General features: G+C 41.9%; 1 protein-coding gene across 7 annotated transcripts in view; it reads right to left on the bottom strand.

The window, feature by feature from the left end:
- Nucleotides 1–20,871, bottom strand: part of LOC118213119 (ciliary neurotrophic factor receptor subunit alpha-like) — a 172,084-nt gene that overhangs the window by 60,934 nt on the left and 90,279 nt on the right. For all 7 annotated transcript variants that reach the window (XM_035391820.1, XM_035391819.1, XM_035391822.1 and 4 more), the window contains exon 3: nucleotides 18,955–19,188. In XM_035391820.1, the coding sequence (XP_035247711.1) occupies nucleotides 18,955–19,188 (234 nt within the window). The remainder of the gene's footprint in view (nucleotides 1–18,954; nucleotides 19,189–20,871) is intronic.

Below are 20,871 nucleotides of genomic sequence, written 5' to 3'. Positions count from 1 at the left end.
ATTATGAATACAGTGTAGCGATGATACAAATGATATTGAAAATGTAATCCAGATTTAATTATAGAAAATGATGGCATTAACAGATAGCTTAGTTAATAATACAATTACAATTAACTTACTGCAGGGTACTGTGGCTACATCATAATATGCTTACTTGTATTAAATGAAGACCAAATTATAATGACATTTTCCAGAGTATATTTCTGTGTTATTGGGTTGTAATCTTGTGAAGGACACCTCCTCTCAGCACTCTATTTCGCATGCATGATTATAAATATGAGAATGTGTTTAATGTACATTTAATGTTTGCATTAATGCTGCATGCTCATGTCCCCGTATCCATTTGAATAGTTCAATGTAATTACAGCAATAATGAAGTCTCAATTTGGATAAACTACACTTAGAGATACATGCAAACATAAACACACACACACACACCACACACGCACACAAACATGCAAGCATACACACACATGCATACACACATACACACACATATACACACACACACATGCACGTACACATGCACACAAATATACATACGTACATGTACACGTGCACATACATGCATGCACACACATGCACACATACACGCACATGCATACACACTCACATACACATGCAAACACACACACACAAATACGCATGCACACACACACGTACATGCACAAATACCTGCACGCACACATACACGCATACACACACACACACACACACACCAAACACACACACACACACACACACACATACACGTGCACACACACACACATACACACATGCGAACACAAGCACACACACACGAACACACACGCACACGCACAAACACATACACACACGCGCGCACACACACACACACACATACACACACACACACACGCACGCACGCACACACACACGCACACACACACACACACACACACACACACAGCTCCACATGACCAGCTGCCTAACCTGCCCGAGCCCCTGAACTCTTGCACTCATGCATATATTGATCTTTTTAATGACTCTCATTAATCAAATCATCTGCTAAACCACTTAACTCTGGACATTGGGGGAGAAAGTAGGGAGGAAATCAATGTTCCTCGCATGCTGCAGCAGCAATGGCTAACAATGATGACCCTAATCACGTCTCATGAGCGCAGAGCCCATATTAGTGCATTATCGTTTGCCTCCATCGGCCATCTTCCTCAAGCTCCATTTGGTGTTCAAGGTGTTGGCCATTATATAAACAGGAAATCATGTTTTATACTAATGGGGTAATCCTGCCACTTTGCTCAGATACATAATGCTTGGATAACCCTTTCTTGATTCATACATTATGGTCAGTAGTCACTCTTGGCTTTTTCTAGAATATATCAGTATTTGTGTTTCTGACTGTAAGTTAGTGAAGACATATGACTACACTTTGAAGTCTCGTTATTAGAATCTACCCTGATAACATTTTGGCACGTGAAAAAGGCAACTTTTATTGCCCTTTACTGTTGTAAGGCAATTAAATTGTCGCATACACCTGTGCAAAGTCGTTAATTGGTTTGCATTAACCTTGTTTACCCGGCTAATTATGACATTGTACACATGTGACAGATCATCAGAGTGTCCCCTTACTCACCAGAGAATTATTCACTTCAATTATAATTTTTTTTTCTCCAACAAATGTTAAATAATTAAGCAAAGCTGTGAAGCAATAAGAAAATACTCTGAAAACTGACTAATGTGCCATATGCTAGGCTTCCTGATGTGAACTTTGACTGAAGAGCTCGCCAACAACGAATGTCGGAATCCATTTTAAGGTATTGGCAAATCTCAGGTGTCAATCATCGGACCCTTAGCTGAAAGGCTAACGGGCTTCAGCCTTCGTGGCATCAATCGTGTTGTCATCAAGCCCTTCGGTTTGGCTTCATCTCAAAACCAAGAAGGCTTTATGCCTCATTTGTCAGAGAGAGCGGCATCAGTCCAAAGATCTTCGACCAAGCAGTTTGATTTGATTAACGGAAATTTTACTTTTTAAAAAATGTTTAATATCTTTACATAATTCCTTAGGAATTTTGTCAAAACATGGCTATTTAACTAATTATTCATTATAACCTCTAATAGTTTTTGAACTATCATTTTTCATTTTTGAATTTAATTAGTTTAAATGCAAGAGGGCATAGATATTCAGTTTCAGAAAAAGGAGGACCCCAAAAAAAACAACATTAAATATAAATTATTTTTTTAATGTATTTATTTTTAACTCAAGTTGGATCAGGGCTAGTTTGCCTAATATTGTACCAATCTATAGCATGCAAATATGTCATAATTTGCCTATAAAGCCATTTAAAGCACCACTGCTACCAAGCATTGAAGTTTTCTTTTAACAAAAAAATATTATACATAGCGGCATTAAATAATTAAATAACAACATAGAAAACAGGCACTCAGTGTATCCTGTAAAACATAAGTAAAATGGGAATGAACATTCAAATAAGGCCATCCCATCTATAAAACTCCTATCGCTGCTCCAATCTTACACAATCTAAACCAATACAGCCACCTAACGCACGTCCACCTTCTTCCATTCAACCGCAGAATTTACACCAGAGGAGAAGCTGTAATGTAGCCTGACATCGTGTGCGGTTTCCATCCTGTAGCCTTTAAAACGTAGCAGCCCAGCGTCCGGCCCTGACAGTTATTACAAGTAAAGCTCCGATTTATCAGCAGACTGCGGTTTACAAGTGTTCCTCCTTCGCCTCTGGACCCCGCCGAGGAAGGATACTCTGCCCGTAATCAGTGTTTGAGATTAAAGAAAGGGTTCCATTAAACATTCAAGCGCAGGGGAGCAAAAAAAAAAACACCGCTTCGCCTTGAGAAAGGCCTTGTGGGCGACCTTGTTTTGTTTACTGTTGCTACATTCAAGCTTCCAGGGAATTCAAAACAAATTGTATAGCTAAGGCATTATCACCAATAGACAAAAAACCATGTAGACCTAGTCGCACAGTGGTGCATGTAGATGTATTTTGGGACTCCTGTGCCATAAATTCAGGTTGAAATGTCATTCTAAGTATAAGCACATCAGCTCCTGCTCATGCTCCTGGTCTAAGCTAACAGACAATGAACACATTTTAAACACATTTTAATTAGATTTTTACTATAGCTTTCTATTATCAGATAGACATTTGGGATTATATGTCCATTTGGATTGATTAATAAATATTAGCGCACATTCCAAAAACAAAACAAGAGTTCAGTTACTAACGGTGCAAATAACAAAGAAATGGCTAATAGTGGCTCCAAAAATCTCATTAATTAAAAGTAGACTGTTCTGAATAGTGACAGCTGCGCTGAATACATTTAATGAAACGTGAGACAGGCTTCATGCTTATGTGTTTGAGATGCCTACCATGTAAACTAGACAAAGAAATTAAACAAGAAATCAAGGCTGCAGACTGAGGATTGCCAGACATCAATGTGATCCTAGTCTGTCAGGCAGTTTGTACAGTTGTTTGTTAGTTTCATTTATGGAAGTTATTAACAGACCAACAAGGATTGTAAATAGTAAGGTAGTAGATATGAAACAGTATGTGCATATAAATAGCTACAGGGTTAAAAATGATGAATTTAAATATGTATGCACTGTAAAAATGTATTATTGTTACATGAAATGACTGTACACTTGGTTTAAACAAGCCTTCATAAATAGTACATGTGCAACGCAGTACATCTACACACAGTAGCCTGAAGACAACATTCACACGAATGCTTTCAGATCACATGTATTATTTAACCTATCAGCTGTTAAATCATTCAGAGTGAAAATCCAAAAAGCTTCTTTTGGAATTAAGCTCTCCGGGTTACGCGGACATTTTCAATAAAAGCGTGTCTAAGTGAAAAGACCGGACTGTTAGCATCAACAAAATGGGAAACGAAAGAGTAAGTCAGAGTAAGAGTTTTTTTTACGGAACTACCGTTAAATGGATTTTTACATCCCTTCTTGTTTTTAACAGGCGCAGTCTTGCATGAGTGGAAAAAATACCCATAAATCAGAAATACACACCTTCCTAACTTGCCCACCAAAGTCAAAATTAGGATTGTGGGATTGCAGCATAAAACCTACCCTCCACAGGCCACTAAACTGTCATAACTTATTTTATAAATTATTATTCACATAAACCATTCTGCGGCAGAGCATGAAATATGTCAGTTGTGACATTATTGCGGAAAACCTACCCAGTTTATTACAAGTCTGATTTTCTGTAAATGAATAAGCAAGTTATCCTAGCAAAGGCAAGTTTGTTGTTGATTTGTTTTTGGAAGTGCTGAGTAAAACTCAAATTAACTGAAATGTTTGTGACCTTTCATTATTACATTTAGCTGAATTCCAGAAAATATTTCCAAATGAAATATTAAATGTTCATAATAAGGCATTAGGAAATATCCAAACATGAGGGTTGAATTGCATTAAATGAATCAACAAATTGCAACATTGATCATGAACAATATGAAAATGGTAACAATTATTTCAACTAGTAATAGCAGACGTAATATTAACTGGCCAATTGACCAATGTTAATAGTATAAATAATGTTAATAGTATAAATAACAAATAAAATATACGTACTTACCATACCTACATCCTGTTACAAAATTTAAATGTTTTTTTTCCCTAATTGCATGGGATTTTAGTCTTAGCTTAAACTAAAGTCTCCACATAAGTTTTCATGAGCATTTGACATTTAATACATCATGTTCATTTCATAGAAATCCAAGAAATACAATTCAATTGAATTGCTGAAAGTATAATGTTGTGTCACGAAGTGCGTGCATTGATTCATATGCATTTTATTATTTCCAGCATCTTAATATCAGATCATTAGCCAGGTAACCAAGATGTATTTCGGGTTGCATACCCATGATGTGTGTCAAATGATTGTGCTCATTCACTTGAAAATTAAGCTTCATTATATATATGTCATACAACCTGTAATTTAATTTTTATTAGAACATGTTCGTCCCACATGATTATACAGTGTTATATAGCACCATTATTCATTTGCTGATTAGCAGGGTGTGTGGTTTGGCTTGGAGCAGCCTATATTAGGGTCACGCAGTGGAGGCTAATTTGAGGTGCCTTCCCATCGGTCCCTTTGTGAAAGTTCAGCAGTAGCCTCTGTCGCAAGAAGACTCAGTCGCACTGAGAGAGTTCTGCCGCAGGATTCTTAACATGCGAAGCCAAGAAGCGTTAGGCTACTGCGATGACTCCCCTCTTAACCCGTGGTCACGTCTTGCATCTTCTCCCCATTGCCGTTCGCTATGCTGTCCTTCACTGGAGACACGCCCACCATCGCAGGCCCCCATCACATAGGAACCCCCCCACCACCACCTACCCCCCAACGCCCCACGCCTCGCCGTGACAGACTTCATTTCGGCATGTAGCCTCCCCCCTCTCCTCTCCCTCGGCGAGATGTCGATCGCCCCACGCAACTCCGCAGCCCCCCCCCCACCTCCCTTATCTCCTCCTTGTCCTCCCGTACTCCCCCGGCCGTCTGGACCGGCAGTCGAAAATAGTCCGTCGATCTCCACCGCCAGGAAATTTTCATTCCCCCTCTCTTTCATCTCTCAATCTCTTCTTTCGAACGCCTCGCTGTTGCTATTAATAGCCCCACAAAATTGTTTATTGCTATTCTCCACTGTCTACCAGACAGCCCATGGGAATTTCCTTTGTTGAACTAGACGCTCTGTTCTGCTCTTTCCTACACGGCGGTGCACCACCAATCCTGCTGGGACGCCCCAATGCCCAAATGGAAAACTTCAAGCCTGCTCTGTTCCTTCCTCTGTTTCACTCATTGAAATTCCCTAAGCTGGATTCACATCTTACACACAGAACACGTCTCCTGCTAAGCCTGGCTATGCTGAGGAATGGCCCCGCCTCCAGTCACACAGTGACACCTCCTCACCAATCACAACAGAGACACCTTTTCACCAGTTACCACGTTGTATCTTCCTACCGTTCTCTACTCTACTCCCATCCTCAGCCCCTCCCCCGACCCACCCTCTGTCATGCCGGCACTGTCCGCTGCACCTTCTCTCCCTCTACCATCCACTCCGAAGCCACGGCCTCGTTCCCATCGCTTGGGAGATTGGAGAGAACTTTATGCTCTCCGTCCCCTCGTTTCCAAACCTACGCGACTCGCCTTCCAGGAGGTGGCTATCTGGCACCCTCCAGGCCAGCTGGGCTACAGAGTGAGGAACGTGGGCCAAATTTAACTGACCCTTCTGACATGTCCACCTGACAGTCCCTCCTCTAAGCATTTTTATCGGCTGTCCTATTTTCCTATCGGCTGACTCCCTCCAAACTAAAATTCAAAACTTGTCTTTAAACCCTCATGAACGGTTCACCTTCTCAAGCCTCTTCAGCACACCCTCCACCGCACCCCCTCTCACTTCCATATTCCCTCTCAGCGCATGACTTCACCTACTTCAATGAGAAAGCTTACGACATCCATCTGCTACCTTTCCAGGCTCCTCCCCCTCATCCACCCCCCCCCCCTCCCTCATGCTGTCTCCTCTGATGCGTCTCCTCTCCCGTCCTCCCCGGCAGCAGCGGGGAACCGCGGCGCGGGCCTCGACTGGACCGCCTCCCAACACGCCGAACAGCGCTTCCAGGCTGCCCCGGTTTCCGCTATCTCCCCCTCGCAGTCTCTCCAGAACGTTCCCCAGGGCCCTGTCCTCTGCCCTCTCCTCTTCTCCCTCGAGACAAAATCTCTTGGTCCTGTCATCTCTCCCCATGGCATGTCGTTTCATTGTTATGCTGAACACTCAACTTTTCCCTTCTCTCCGGTTCTTTCTCCGCACGCTGCCTCTGCCCAGCTACCGCGTTCAGGCGTCTCCCTTTGTTACTGACCTCCGCTGTCTATCTGAACATTGGTTCTAGCATACCGGGCTGATAATGGGGCTGCCCCTTTATATCTTCATGAGTCAGCGGACTGTACGCACCAGGAGTCAGAGGTTGCAGACGATGGCAGAGTAACTGATACCCTGGGTGACGCATGCATGCAAACCGGCCTGATGCGTTCTGTGGTCACCGCACAAGCCGCCAGGTTTGTTTCAATTTTCAATTTTCTGTGCAGGACACCGCGGGCTCTAAATAAATTAACAGGTCAGTGTCAGCAGTCGTTATCAAATAGAAGCCCCGAGACACAATCCAGCCGTGCTTTCACCTGAAGCGTTTTTGTAAGGAGTCCTCTTACACCAAGAAAGCCCGACTGGGGCGAGAATATTCTATCAGGGCAATGATGCTGATAGTTCTGTCGCCTGAGATTCTGGACTATGCATTAAAAAAAATTTGAAGGTTCCTCCCGGACGTCTGCCAGGACCCACTCAAACTCACTGGCAGCGTTCTTCATTTTATATGTGACCAATATCGTAGCGAGACTAATGTTCACGCATAAAGCGTGCATTGTGGAGCAGTAAACATGCAATCATGTTTTTTTTGCTTTTTTTTACAGCCTTCAATGTATAAGATAAAGCAACAATGGCTGCGTGTTATGGCAAGTTGTGTCATAAACACTGTTTAAATCAATTGTGTCATCGTAACAGTACAGTACAGCATGGCCATTAGCATTACCAAATCCTGTCTACTAGAAACCTTTCAAGTGCTCTGCAGTAGTTGAGCACCCAGAGATGATGTTAGTACCGTCATCCCCTACGTGCAAAGCAAGCTTATAATAAAGCCATTTCGCAATAATTGTTTCCAATTGTTTAGGGATGGTTCACATTCAAGTTCAAGTATTGCGTTTTTCCAAATAATTGGTCTTTCACTTTATTTTCCATCTTTCATTTGTTTGTGTCCTGTTGATTTTCAGTATCGACAGATTTATATTACGATCACACAAACCAGCCACCAGGTTAGGGGACATTATGAGCCCCTTGGGTCGGTTAGTAAAGCCAGTTAAATATGTATATTGAATGAGTATGTTACTCTTGTTGATCGTTGTACTCCTTAAGTGAGATTGAAACAGCTTGCAATGCTTTTTGTTGCATCAGTTATTGTCCCAGCGTATGGTAGAATTCAGTTTTTTCTTTGACAGTGATGCATAGATGTTCATAAAAAACATACTATTGGATGCTGGTGCTTGATATAAAGCAATGATAAAAACATTGACTTTTGAGAAGAGCAAGACTCTCATTATCAGATCATTACTGTGCGACCACTCAATAAATCACAGTATTTATGTCCTGTCGGGCTATTTTGTAGTTTTTATGATATGGGGTGTGGACAATAGGGTTTTTAAATACCATACCAAAACTAAATGTAAATGGTTATACTGTTATATACATTGAGTGAAGAATCAGGAAGCATAACGTTTCTTGATAATTCATCTCCTTAATTATGAACCTCTTTTTTAGTTAACCGCCACCATATACTGTATGTCTGGACAATGCTCAGTCACCGTCTCAAACGACTCTTTATTCAAAAATGAAAAAATGCTCAAACCGCTATTTATTTGTAAATGAAGTGGAAATGAATCTGGAAAAACGTTTGCACAGGAGCAGGCTGCTGACTGAGGGAGGCACGGACGCTATCCGCTGTCTTCCTCCCAATAGCGCCTCATCTCCAGACCTTAAACCTCCACCCACACAAGCTCACGCTCACAGCCTCGAGTCCTTGGGGGTGTTTTATTTTATTTTTTTTTTTAATGCCACTTTATCATCGAGGTAAAGACAGAGTATTACTCAACTCAGCAAAAAAAAATTATCTCCCCGAACGCAACGGCCAGCGTAGACACTGACCGACCGGGAAAAAAATGAAAAGCCGTTGAAACGGTTCTCTGTGGCACAGAGCGCCTGTCATCGGAGTCTGGGGCGGCCGGGGGCCGGCCCCCGCCCCCCCCCCCCCCCCTGCTTTGCCTCCCGTCAATCACGTTTCACGTGCGAGACAAAATCAGACAGGAAGGACGGGGGTGAAATTGCTTTGTGCTGATGAGGTGAACCCCGGTTCCTGAGGGCCGGGACGCCTTCGGCATCCGAAACCAGGCGCGAGTCAGGGCGGCTCCGAGCCGAATGCAAAGCCCCCGATAGGGCCAGCACCTCGGCATCTCGCCGCTCATGCCGCGAGCTTTGAGATTCGGACGCTTACAGTACGACCGCGAGATGAGCCCAACAGGCCTTTTTTGCGTTTGCAACGTCACCGGCGCCCATTCGATCGTTCATACCATCAACAGCGTCCACGCGATTACGCACAGATTTCTGTACATTACATGGCCGTCATCAGTAACTATCACACTGGTTAGAAATAAACACGTAATGCCGGCAACAATTCTAGCTCCGTAGAAATCATCAAATTGATACACTGAATTGCTCTGTTACTACTGTATATAACATGGCGCTGGCTTGTTACTGGGTTATCATGGAGCTGTGGAACAAGACGTTCCTGGAACTCCACGTAGCGTCAGCGTTCAGTAATCACCGCTGTGCACAGCCGTAGCTCCGCGCGGATGAGGGTTCTGTGTGGGCCGCGAGCCTTTTGAAGTTAAGCCGCCGTAGACAGACAGCTACAGCGGGCTTTATTCAGGATGTGTGTACCCAACCAAAGGCAGGTTTCAGAGCTCCTCAGAATACGAGCCCTCCACTTTGAATCCTAATCAGGCCAAAATCAATAGCCCCGTGTTATGCAGTAATAAAACCGGCTCATCCGAAAGAACCTGCCCTCTGTTTTGTTTCGTTTCATCTGCAGGTAGCGCTTAGCATGGGATGCGCAACGGGCTTCGAGTAGACACGCCTTTTTCATCTTTCCTCATATTTATTTTCTATAAAGTTAATGTCCTCCTTAACCTGGGTAAGTGTTTCTCAGTGTTCCAGGATACGGTAAGGAGGCCACGTTCAGCGACACACACAAATATTACGAAGTTCATTTCCGCGGCAGGTGGATAGCTTATGTTAAATCTAATTGCAATTGAGGGAAGTCATGATGCTCAGTGAAGAATAAATAATATAAAGCTATGTAATAAAAGAACAGCGTGACGACCCTGTCCCCAGTACGTCTCAACAGTACTCCAGCTGTTAAAGCATATAAATCATGGTGCATGGTCCTGACATCTTATGATCGCTTGTGGAATTATGTAATACTAGTGATCTATTTTGTATCCATTTTATAACATTACGCAATACACATAGAAATATCAACATATTTACTCAGTTTAAATATGTTTACTGTCACTTCATCATAAACCATTGGATATGACCCCGTACAATAACTGAAAGCAAAAAGGTCAGGTGATCTACAGTAATGGAATTATGAGAAAAAAATTTTACTAATCACAAATCTGACATACTAAATTTACTTTTTTTTTTTTTGCTTAGTTCTATTGAAAAAGAAAAGGAAAATATTCATAATTCTAATAAAAATAAAATATACACCTAAAATAAAACTTCAAACATCAATGTGGAATTCTTTTTGAGATGTAGAAGTTTTGGGTAGCCAATTACACATTCCACAGCCAGACAAACAAGCAATGAAGGACTCTGTCAAAGAAGAATCATTCATTTGTTCATGAGCTTCATCTACAATCCGAAAGCTCATATCTCAATTCCCCTGAAAAGAAAGAAACCCTTGTTTAGAAAATGCAAAACTCATTTAAACTGCCCTTTCATGAAGCTAGTCACAGAGACACAAACCTCAGTGTACACAGGCAGAAAATTCACGAAACATTTTGTGGTTTTAACATAACATAACATAACATAGCATAGCATAGCATAGCATAGCATAACATAACATAACATAATGATGAGCATGGGCCGTTCAGCCCAGCAATGCTTGCCCTTTTTCCTACAACCATAAGGTACGTACTGTTCACCGTTTACCTACAGGCTTCACAGTACCCAGCACTGCATCAAGCCTGGTCTTCAAAGCCCCCAGAGTCTCTGCCTCTACAGCACGACATGGCACGCTATTCCACACAGTGAATACTCTCTGCTTGAAACAATACTTCCTAATGTCTGTGTGAAATTTACATGAATTCTGAATGACTTCAATTCCCAATGGGCATTGCAGTGACAAAGAGAAATCCCATAGAGCCACAATGTAAACCACAAGTTATTTGTTTTTATTACCATTTATATCACACACTCTGTCAAATTCTATGCTAGCCACATATTTTAAATGTACCAAAGGCAGAGTTCTGTAGACTATTGGCATGGATACATGTCAACAGATATCAATTCTCTATAATTTCTATAAATATTATTGTTTCTCAAATGATTTGTGAAATGAATGCTAAAATATAAATACAACCCATGTGAATGTTTAGCCGAGTACAATGCAGTGTTTAAAGTATAATTATATGTGGCTCTAATACTGTAAACCTTTCTGAATACCAAATTATCACTTAATGCTTGAAAACGGAATACTGGCAAAGCAATGTTGGTGTCACAGGTGTATAAAAATTTAATAAAGTGTGAAATCTTTATCTGTCAGAAGGCTTAATTATTTACACAGCGGAGCACATTCATAAGTTTAAATACTCTGCATGTAATAATAAAGCGCATTTCCATAATAATTTTTGAATCAGTCAAAACATTAAATATTCAATGACTGCACAATCTATTAATACCACTTAATAATTTATTTTTCCCTTTCTTTTCAGAATAATAAAAGAGGCTAGGCTATGAAAGGGCTATTTCATCTGAAATCCGTGCATCTTCTTGCACAATCTACCCGCACAGTCTACCTGTCACACAACCTCACGTAAAGAAGTGATGTAAAGAAGATAATGGTCGTGATTGCATAATTACACCAGGGAAATGTTTCTTCTACATACATGTAGAATAAATTGTGAGACCAGAAAACATAAAATTTATGTTTCAGTTGAGAGGACATTGTGGATCATGCAGTTCTAAAAGTTCAGATATAGTATGGTGGCTCTTGTGAAATGTATAAAACAAATTATGCTAGTTTAACTGTGCAATACTATAACTGCTATATTATGTTAAAAGTGATGTTACAAACAAGCACGACTTTGTTCAATTAAATTATGTAAATAAGACATGTCTGTAATTCATTTGTTTTCTCCATACAAATTAGTTCTTTTCTTTCTGAATGCATTCCCCTCTGTTGCTAAAACCACTTGCAAGAATGGTATTGTCTGGGAGAGATGCTACTCTTACAGAAGGGTTGCATTGCGCTTAAAAGTGCAGGTTTCACAAAACCTGAACAAAAAAAAAATCTGTTTAAAGTGCTTTAGTCTGAACAGAAGTCTTTCTCCTTTTCTTAGGAAGGGCTGAGAAAGAAGTCTTTCTGAAAAAGACGGGGAAGGGGAGAAATCCTGGAAAAGTTCCAGCTTAAACTGCAAGTGAGAGCTCACATCTGTTTCTTCCCACGAGAGGACACAATGTAATAAAGGCGTTCCTGAAGGGTCTAGTTAAAAAGCACATTAAATGTCTTCCTTGTTCTCTTTGACCGTCTGCTCAGAGATAATTGGAATGTGAGAATTCTTTATTTTAAAACCAACAGAACCAAAATTTTGAGCTATTAATTTCATAGGACGTTGAGAAATTACAGCCAATATACATTTCTCATTGCTTATTTAGTGCACTCTGAGATTGTCATGAGCAAAACAGTCTTTCGTTACTGGAGAGAAGATACGGTTGCATAACATTTAATGCTGTTGTCATTTAAGTGCAGGGACGATCATCACTTTCATATTACTTCAAAACAGATCTGCCAAGGCTTTAAATGAGATAGCAATTATTCAGCCAAGTATCTGCAAACATTTATGGCTCGTGCTAGACAGAAGATCCAAACTTTGGAAACGGCTTCTTTAAAAAATAATAATAAAAAAAAGTGATGAGTCCAATGAATGTAGTAATTTTAGTTTTGAGCCTGGCAGTCGATAACAATCTTTGAATCTCATCCCAGACAAGAAAATCTCGACAACCAACACATGAGCGGCAACAAAGGTTATTTTCCCCTTTTCAAACATGCTGGCGGCTTTCCACCCATAAAAGCTCCGTACAATGGAGAACAACGCACGCACCAGTTTCAGCCACAACAGAAACTGAAGGACAGTTCTTGACCTACCGAGCAATTCTGGAGTATGGCACCCTCTCTCCAAGTTATTACTTGAGTAATGCTCCTGACCATTTCCTTCAATGATGTCTATTTTGTGGACCGCACTCTCAAACCTAATTGTGCATCTATTGTACTGCTTCATTCCTAAAAGCACTTACTAATGATTAAATTCCTAGTGACATCCACTGCGCTTTTATATGGGCTATGATAATTCACATAATCCTTCACAATGTAATTTCAACACAAAAGACTTCAATACAATATTGACTTTGATTCCTGCAGCATGAAGCACTACCTCCATTCAAACTTCAATCTTTCTGCAAAGCATGCGGGTGTGCTCCCCAAGAAGTCCAGAGATGTTTGGTTGGATGAAACCACAGTGGCATTGATAAACTGGCTTCGGTGCATGCCTAGAACATCCAGCCAAATCAAACTGCTATTGGTAGAGAATCTATTTTCTCCATGCCTAGGTCTCTGTTTACTTAAAGGCACCGAACAGCTATCTTTCAGTGAACGCTGTCTCCCACTCAAAACACAATGGAAGTACAGCCTGGTGGGCCACAAGTGAAATACATGAATTAAAATAGGCAGTGGGCCCTTTTAGTACAGTAGTTTCACTTCGACATGTCACGTTCCTTGGTAGGTTTTCTTGTTAGCCATTTAAATATTAATGTGAAATTTGTAGTGGCAGAGTTAGCCAGCTAACAGCACCAATGAGTAGCATTACTGTTAGCCTTTTCCCAGCCAGACTAGCTCGTAGCTACTGCTAGTCGCATTAGTTCTGTCCCTGTAATCTGTTTGTGTGCTCGTTCACTCCTTTTGCCTCTCCTGGTTTTGTAATTTGGAAATCTGACCTTGAACGCTACATAGGGTTTCACAGACGCACCTCAGGCCAGAGCTGCTGCTTGCTAGTTATCACCTGCCATAAATCTCATAAGGCCAGGCGACAGGGGAAATGACTGCATCACTGTTTTCTCATTTCCTTAAATCAGCAGGAGGGTAACATTTGATATAGCTATCAAAGTTATAGTTGAATTTATTCCTGTTATTGTCTTTATCTACTAAATCTTCTCCTAGTTGGTATTTCATATGGATAAACATCACAGTACTTTCAATGTAAACATTTGGGCTGATAGATATTTCACCTCCCTAAGCAGCGTATTGTACACTTCCACAGATAACTCAGTTCAAGCAGAGGACAGTAAGCTGTACTACCAAGAGTTCTTCATGCTTGAACTGAGCACCAAAAAACTGAAGGTGTAAGATCACTAATTGGTGAACATTCTAGCGCTGATGTCTGATGTAACAGTCACTACTGGTAATTGAAGGCGACAGGGTTATAGAACACTGACTAAGAATTTTGAAAAAAAAAAAAACATTCCAAGAAGCCTACTCTTCAAAGGGTTAAAACAGGTCAGATGATTTAGGGGGTGAATTCAACCTGAAGACATTACTTTGACCCCAGGACACGTACAGCTGTGTGAGAGGGAGTGGGACAGCGTCAAGTACAGGAGCACAGATGGCCATTCCAAAAAGTGCAGTTAAAAGTGGGTAAGGAAACATCTGTTGATTTTCATTTATTTATTTTTAAAATAATGTAATTTTATTTCAAACTGAAATAAATGAACAAAAACGCTCGACGAAAAAATGCGACGCCGTCTTCGAGCGTTCGGCGATGTCCGGAACGAGCTTCGAATAGAATACATCTGAATAGCTACGCGTTCCCGCTAGCACCTCCCCACGGACGCCGCGCGTTCGGCGAGACCGATCATTCTGTCGGCGGCCCCGCGGCGCGTCCTGTTAGGCAGTGACCTCTCCGGCGCCCTCCCCGGCGACCGCGGGCGAACAGCCCACGGCGGCGCAGACACCCAGCTCCGCGCGACGCGGCTTTGTCGAGAGCCCTCGACGAAACTCCCCGCCATCTGAGACCTCTTAAATCTGCACTCTCTGCTGTAAACGCTCCGCTCTGAAGAGGTCAACAGCATTCAACGGCACGGAATGCTATTCTCCCGTTCCTCTCCGCTGAATACGTATGAGAGAGAAAAGGGGGAGAGAAAAGAAAAAAAAAAAGCAAGAATTTGTTCGCAGTGATGTAACGGGATAAAATCATAAATGTTTTCTTATGGTCTTTTTTTAAAAAAAAAAAAACAAACGTTATTTTATAAAGCCCAGCTGTGACGTGTAACAAGATCTAGTGCGACTGTAGGTGATAATTAAAGTGTTTTCTTGCGTTTTTTTTACAGTCAATGATTGACTCTCTGTCTTTAATGTAAATGGACCATGATTCAAAGCTAGGGTTCAAAGTTTGCATTTGTTTTGCCAGATTTCTGTCAGATTCCTCAATATCAAAACCACATGGGCAGCGCTATGAGAACGCTTTATTCTCGTTTCACCTCAGGGTTGAGCAGAACTGCAATAATTAGCGCTACGCATTAGTTAAATACCTCAGGCAATTTGTTTGAACAAATATGTAAGGATTATCAAGGCCGTTCGTCGTGAGTGTATTAAAATTAGCAGGTGGTCAGTCTCAACGGTGTCGGGTCTCCATATGTTGCTAAATGCTGGGTTTTTTATTGAAAGTTTGTGGATAACAGCTGTACAGGAGGCACTTGGTGTAATGCTGTGATGAGTGTCAGTTGAGCGATGGTGCCGACGATCTGGTAGCAACAACAGCCCTGCAGGACAGTGTAAGGTCAGTCGCCGTATGACCCAGGGAGGGAGGGCTTCCATCGGGAAGGGGGGGGGGGGGAGGGAGGGCTTCCATCGGGAAGGGGGGGGGGGGGGGGCTGTCCCCTCGTCGTCACGGAAGAACGGTTCCTGCGGTTGATTGGCCGCGGTCTGTCAGCACCGTCGGCGTGAGAGGTGCTCACAGCTCAGCCAGTGCACTGACATGACATGAAAAGAACTGGAAGAAGACTAACTGAATTTCAGAGGAGTCGCCAACTCTCCAGAACGGACAGAGGACATTGGGTGGATGGCACTGGCCTGCAATTGTGATTGGTCGCTTTTGATTAAAGAAATATAAGGGAATTGAACACCCTTAGTTAGTAAATTAGTTGAAATGCCTCACCAACATGCAAAAAAATGGACATTACACCTGTATACAAGATAGCAGAACTACACAAATTGATAGAGAATCATACAAGTAAAGCTGGGGCACTGACAGTTTACGTTAGCTCATCTGCAAGCCAAAAAGAAGCTAAATGATCGTAGCACATCATGGAATTATTTCATTTTTCAAACAGTGAGAATGTGAGGTGCAAGCTGTGTGGCACTGTAGTAGATTTTAAGGAAGAACAACTAGCATGTGCAATCACGTGAGAGAAAAGCATCCTACCATTCATGTGGTAACGGTCTGAATTGAATAAACATTGATCTGAAGCTTGGCCAACTGTCATATCCGCTTGGTAAAAATCTGCCGACAGGCACTTGGAGTCGTGAAGTGAGCATCGTTATGCTCACTTCCTCAACACATCAGGAGAGATAAAGAAGTTATAAGTTAACTAAATTCTCAGGGAGGGGAGGGAGAAATAAATTTTGGGAATTGTGGGACTGGAGTATTTTGATAACTTAATTGGCCGGAAGAAGAAGAAGAAGAAATGGCATTCCAATACATTTACGGCCTTGAAAAGAGGGTTCACGTTATGAAAACCGTAACTTCAGTTAGAATTTCTTTATTGTCATTGTACTGGTGTGTACAACAGAATTCAGTTAGACCGCGGAATGGCCATGGCTTTCACGCTCAGCTCTATTGTGCGTATGTATTTACGCAGTGGATCCAGTCATTAAGCTGGGAAGGCTGTGATAGAGGAGATACTGTTGTAAAGACTACCGCAGAGCCGCCACAGAGTAACCAGGTCAAGATACCATTGTGTTACACTGTAGCAGAAGTGCGGCATTGTGTTTGGACTGATCCACACTCTTAACAGCAAAACATCAGAAAAAGGAGTCTTTGCAAGGGCAGCTTTAGTCATCTGAAAGGTTCTGCGTCCCTGTGTCTACAGGGAAATAATAATGATAATAGCTGTAACTGGGGCGAGAGAACGTTTGAATTACCAGAGAGCAGAAACCTAGAGCAGACGGCCCATTGATTTGTGAGCCTGTCTTGTCAGAAGTGAAGCCACACAAATTAAAGTGCCATTTAGCACTTTTAGCAGACCAACCTGTTCAGGAAACATTGACTTGACACAGGGCAAGTAAATTCTTTTCCATGCTTAATGTTCGTGCTTGTTTCTCCCCACTGAAATTGAAATTTGCTTTATGCAGCGTATTTAAAAAATAATACCAAAGTATCCTTTGTCATTGTGTGCAATTCTGAGCCACTGTGATTTAATACACGGATGGCAACTGGAATTGAAAACACATTATGATATCACATCCACTCCAAGTTAGCAGCTACTTTTACAAACAGGCCGGCAGACAGACAGACAGACAGACAGACACACGCACACATACACACACGCACACATACACACAAAAGCAAACACACAACGTCCGCCATAAAATATTGGGCAATAACAACATCTAAACTGCCCATCTAAACTGAATCTGTTATAGGCTACACAAATGCACAGTGGTCCACAGCCAAATATACAACACATGGCTAAACTACTTTTAAAAATGAAGTCATTTCTTTTCCCCCCCGAACGGCCATACCTACAGTGCTGGCCCTACACATAACAACACCAATCAAAACCAGAGATAAGAAAGCAACAAATCTGCTGTGCTCAAGGACACCCCTGTGTCCTTTTCATTCCAGTCCATTACACCACTGCGACTCTAGGGAAGATCTCAAACAGAACATCGATACAGCTTGTACGTACATGGATGTATGCAGTGTGTTTTGCCCTCTGAATCCTACACATAGGATTAAATTAAAAAGCATTTGGACAGTGGCGTAATTCCTCTCGTTTTGGCTCTGTATTCCAGCGCATTGGATTTGAAATAAAGTGAATAAAGTGCAGGCTGTCAACTTTCGTTTGAGGGCATTTACACCCATATCGGATGATCTCTAAAGGAATTTCAGCCCTTTTATACATAGCCCCCCCATTGAAAGGGAGCAAAAGTAATGGAACAAATAATACATAATCTGAAACAGAGCAATCATATTTAATACTTGGTTGCAAATCTTTTGCATTCGATGACTGCCTGATGTCTGTGTCTCATAGACATCATCCCAATATGGGAGTAAATAGCTTCAAATAAAAGCTGACAATCTGCAAATTAACCTCTTATTTAATACAGAGCCAAAACAACAAAAATGGTGTCGCCGTCCCAATACATTTGCATTTAGCTGTACGCGAGTACCTATTAACGGTGGAGTGGGTGAAACTGGTGTATAGCACTGCGGATAGATATTAATTATGCTCCAAATGCTCAGTTGTTGTGTATAAACAAGCCAGCTGGATCAGACGAGTCAAACCGCTCGGAGGCAGACTGTTTTCCCACAGGCCCTAGCGAGATGAAATGACAGGCAGGGAGAGAGCGAGGGAAGGGAGAGAGCGAGCGAGCGAGCGGGAAAGTCTTCTTACGGCGGAACTTTTAAGCTCCGTCCCCGGCCTCGATTCTTAAAAGTTTTAAAGGGGAACTGCACCAAAAAAAGCTATTCTTAAAAATATATTTCCCATGTTATTTGGACGTAATATGCTAAAAAAAAAAAAAAATCCAGTTTTCAAACTTCAAAGTCCACCCTTTAGAATAGAACCACCGCTTTCTCATATTCTGAACTGCTCTATCTAGGAAGCAGGTTAAGATAAAGAAATTTGGGGGGGGGGGAAGAGGGGAACATATTGGTGATGGGCCTATAGAATAATGGGGAAAATATATTTTTTGGGTGCAGTACCCCTTAAAGACGGCAATGCGAGTCAACCCGGGTCACTGCACGGAGAGAGACAGAGAGCGTCACTCACTCCCCGTCCGCAGGATGATCTGGTCCCTCCTCTCCCCGTTGGGGTTCTCGAAGCAGCTGTAGAGGCCGTTGCTGCTCGGGTCGACCTCCATGAGGACGAGCCGGGGTCCCTCCTGCACCTGCCGAGCCTTCACGTCCGTCCCGTTCACCTTCCACGTGACCGAGGCCTCGTCGCCCAGCGAGCCGCACTGCATGGTCACGTCACTCCCGATCTTCTCATACTGTATCCTTCCGCCTGCAGGAAACAAATAGAGCCGTTAAAAATTTTTTTTAAAAAACAATGGAGAGAATCCAGCTTTCCACTTACGCAGGGGAACAGCTCACATCTGAAACAGGGATTATCTGCTTTTAAACTGTTCCCGAACATATCACTCAAAGCGCTGTGAAGAGATTACAGAAGCATATGGAAGCAGCAACACAAATTACATTTTGAAAAAAAAAAAAAAAAGTGTTTCCTGTGAACAACAGGTCTGTCTCACTACTCCTCAGAAAGGTCAAGGCAACGTTTCCCAAAGCCATTGTAGTGCCTGTTAAACACAGCCTTCCACAAATATCCCCTTTCTTCACATTTCCATTTGCTTTCATCCTGTTTGAATTTTTTTTTGGGTTGCTTAAAATCGGTTGACTTTTGTCTATGCCATGCGCATTTATATCTGATCATTGTGCAAATGGTTTTTGTCTCATTTTTAAACAAACACAATTGCATGCACCATTGCTAACTGTTGTTAGTGGGAGGACTCAGGAAATGAAAATAACATTAGAATCCCCCGCTTGCATATTTTATACAATAAAATTACCTTTAACTGTCTTGGTAATACCAACCACTCAAATATATAGTGCTTCCACATGATAGCACCACCAGTTACACCACCAACCACCAGAAATTCCTCATGCGCAAGTGTCCTCCCATTGGAAACCATTGTATTTCTACACCAACACTCTAGAAAGACCTCTTCAGTTACTGGATAATAACCTGTCAGCCATGTCAAACCCCACTTTGCATTTACAGAGAGGATTCCAAAAAAAAAGACTAGGAACTGTATGTGTTTGCAAGCACCGTACGGATATTTTCAAGCTTAGAATCCAAGGTTTCACGTTCTTCAAACATCTTTCCTGTGACTGTAAAAATGTATATGGAGTCAAATAAAGTACAGAGGTGCCATTTGGGGGAACAGGCCACATTGTGGAAAAAAATAATAATCATTAAAAATATGTAAAAAAATTTTAAAGGTTTTTTTGAAGACTGTACAAAGGTAATGTTTGATTGCACAATTTGTTCTTACGAAATTGGGCTTATGAGATCATTTAATTAACGTTTTCATATTTCCAAACACTTTTTCTGAGATGAAAAATATTCAGAAGCACATCTAGGTGCCCTGTAATGTGTTTTAACCAGTATCTCCAGTAAACACATGCTCCTGCATCCTGCCCGTTTGTGTCTGTGTTCGATTAAAGGGGTTTTTTTTAAATCATATAAACATCCCACCAGGGATTATCAGGAAGAGGATTAAAATCCGAAAGGCTTTCCCTTTAACCAGCAAGTCCACCTGAAAGTCCCTTAATGGCACTCATTTAATGAAAGCATCCTCTGCGCCCAAATCAGTCCAGACAGGGCGGAAAAACACGTGGCCATTTATTATGTTTTTTCTCTTCTAAATGTCATAGACAGCAAGCCATTTATTTGGCCTCTGTTTCATTCCCTTTGAGAATTTTCATTAAGGGTCTCTCTCTCTCGTTCTCTCTCTCTCTAACTCTCTCTTCCCCCCCCCCCCCCCTTCCCCCCCCCTCCCTCTCTCTCAGCATGCTCACTTGTCTCTGTGCTCTGGGAAGCCGGGCGCAAATAAATCCATTTCCTGTTTCCCTCGCTCTTATCTCCAGCCCTCGGAGGGCCTCGGCTGCGATACCGCGCCGAATCGCT

The sequence above is a fragment of the Anguilla anguilla genome, chromosome 14 (assembly GCF_013347855.1).
Source record: "Anguilla anguilla isolate fAngAng1 chromosome 14, fAngAng1.pri, whole genome shotgun sequence".
In the NCBI taxonomy this organism is placed as follows: Eukaryota; Metazoa; Chordata; class Actinopteri; order Anguilliformes; family Anguillidae; genus Anguilla; species Anguilla anguilla.
This window is presented reverse-complemented; position numbering and strand designations above follow the sequence as displayed.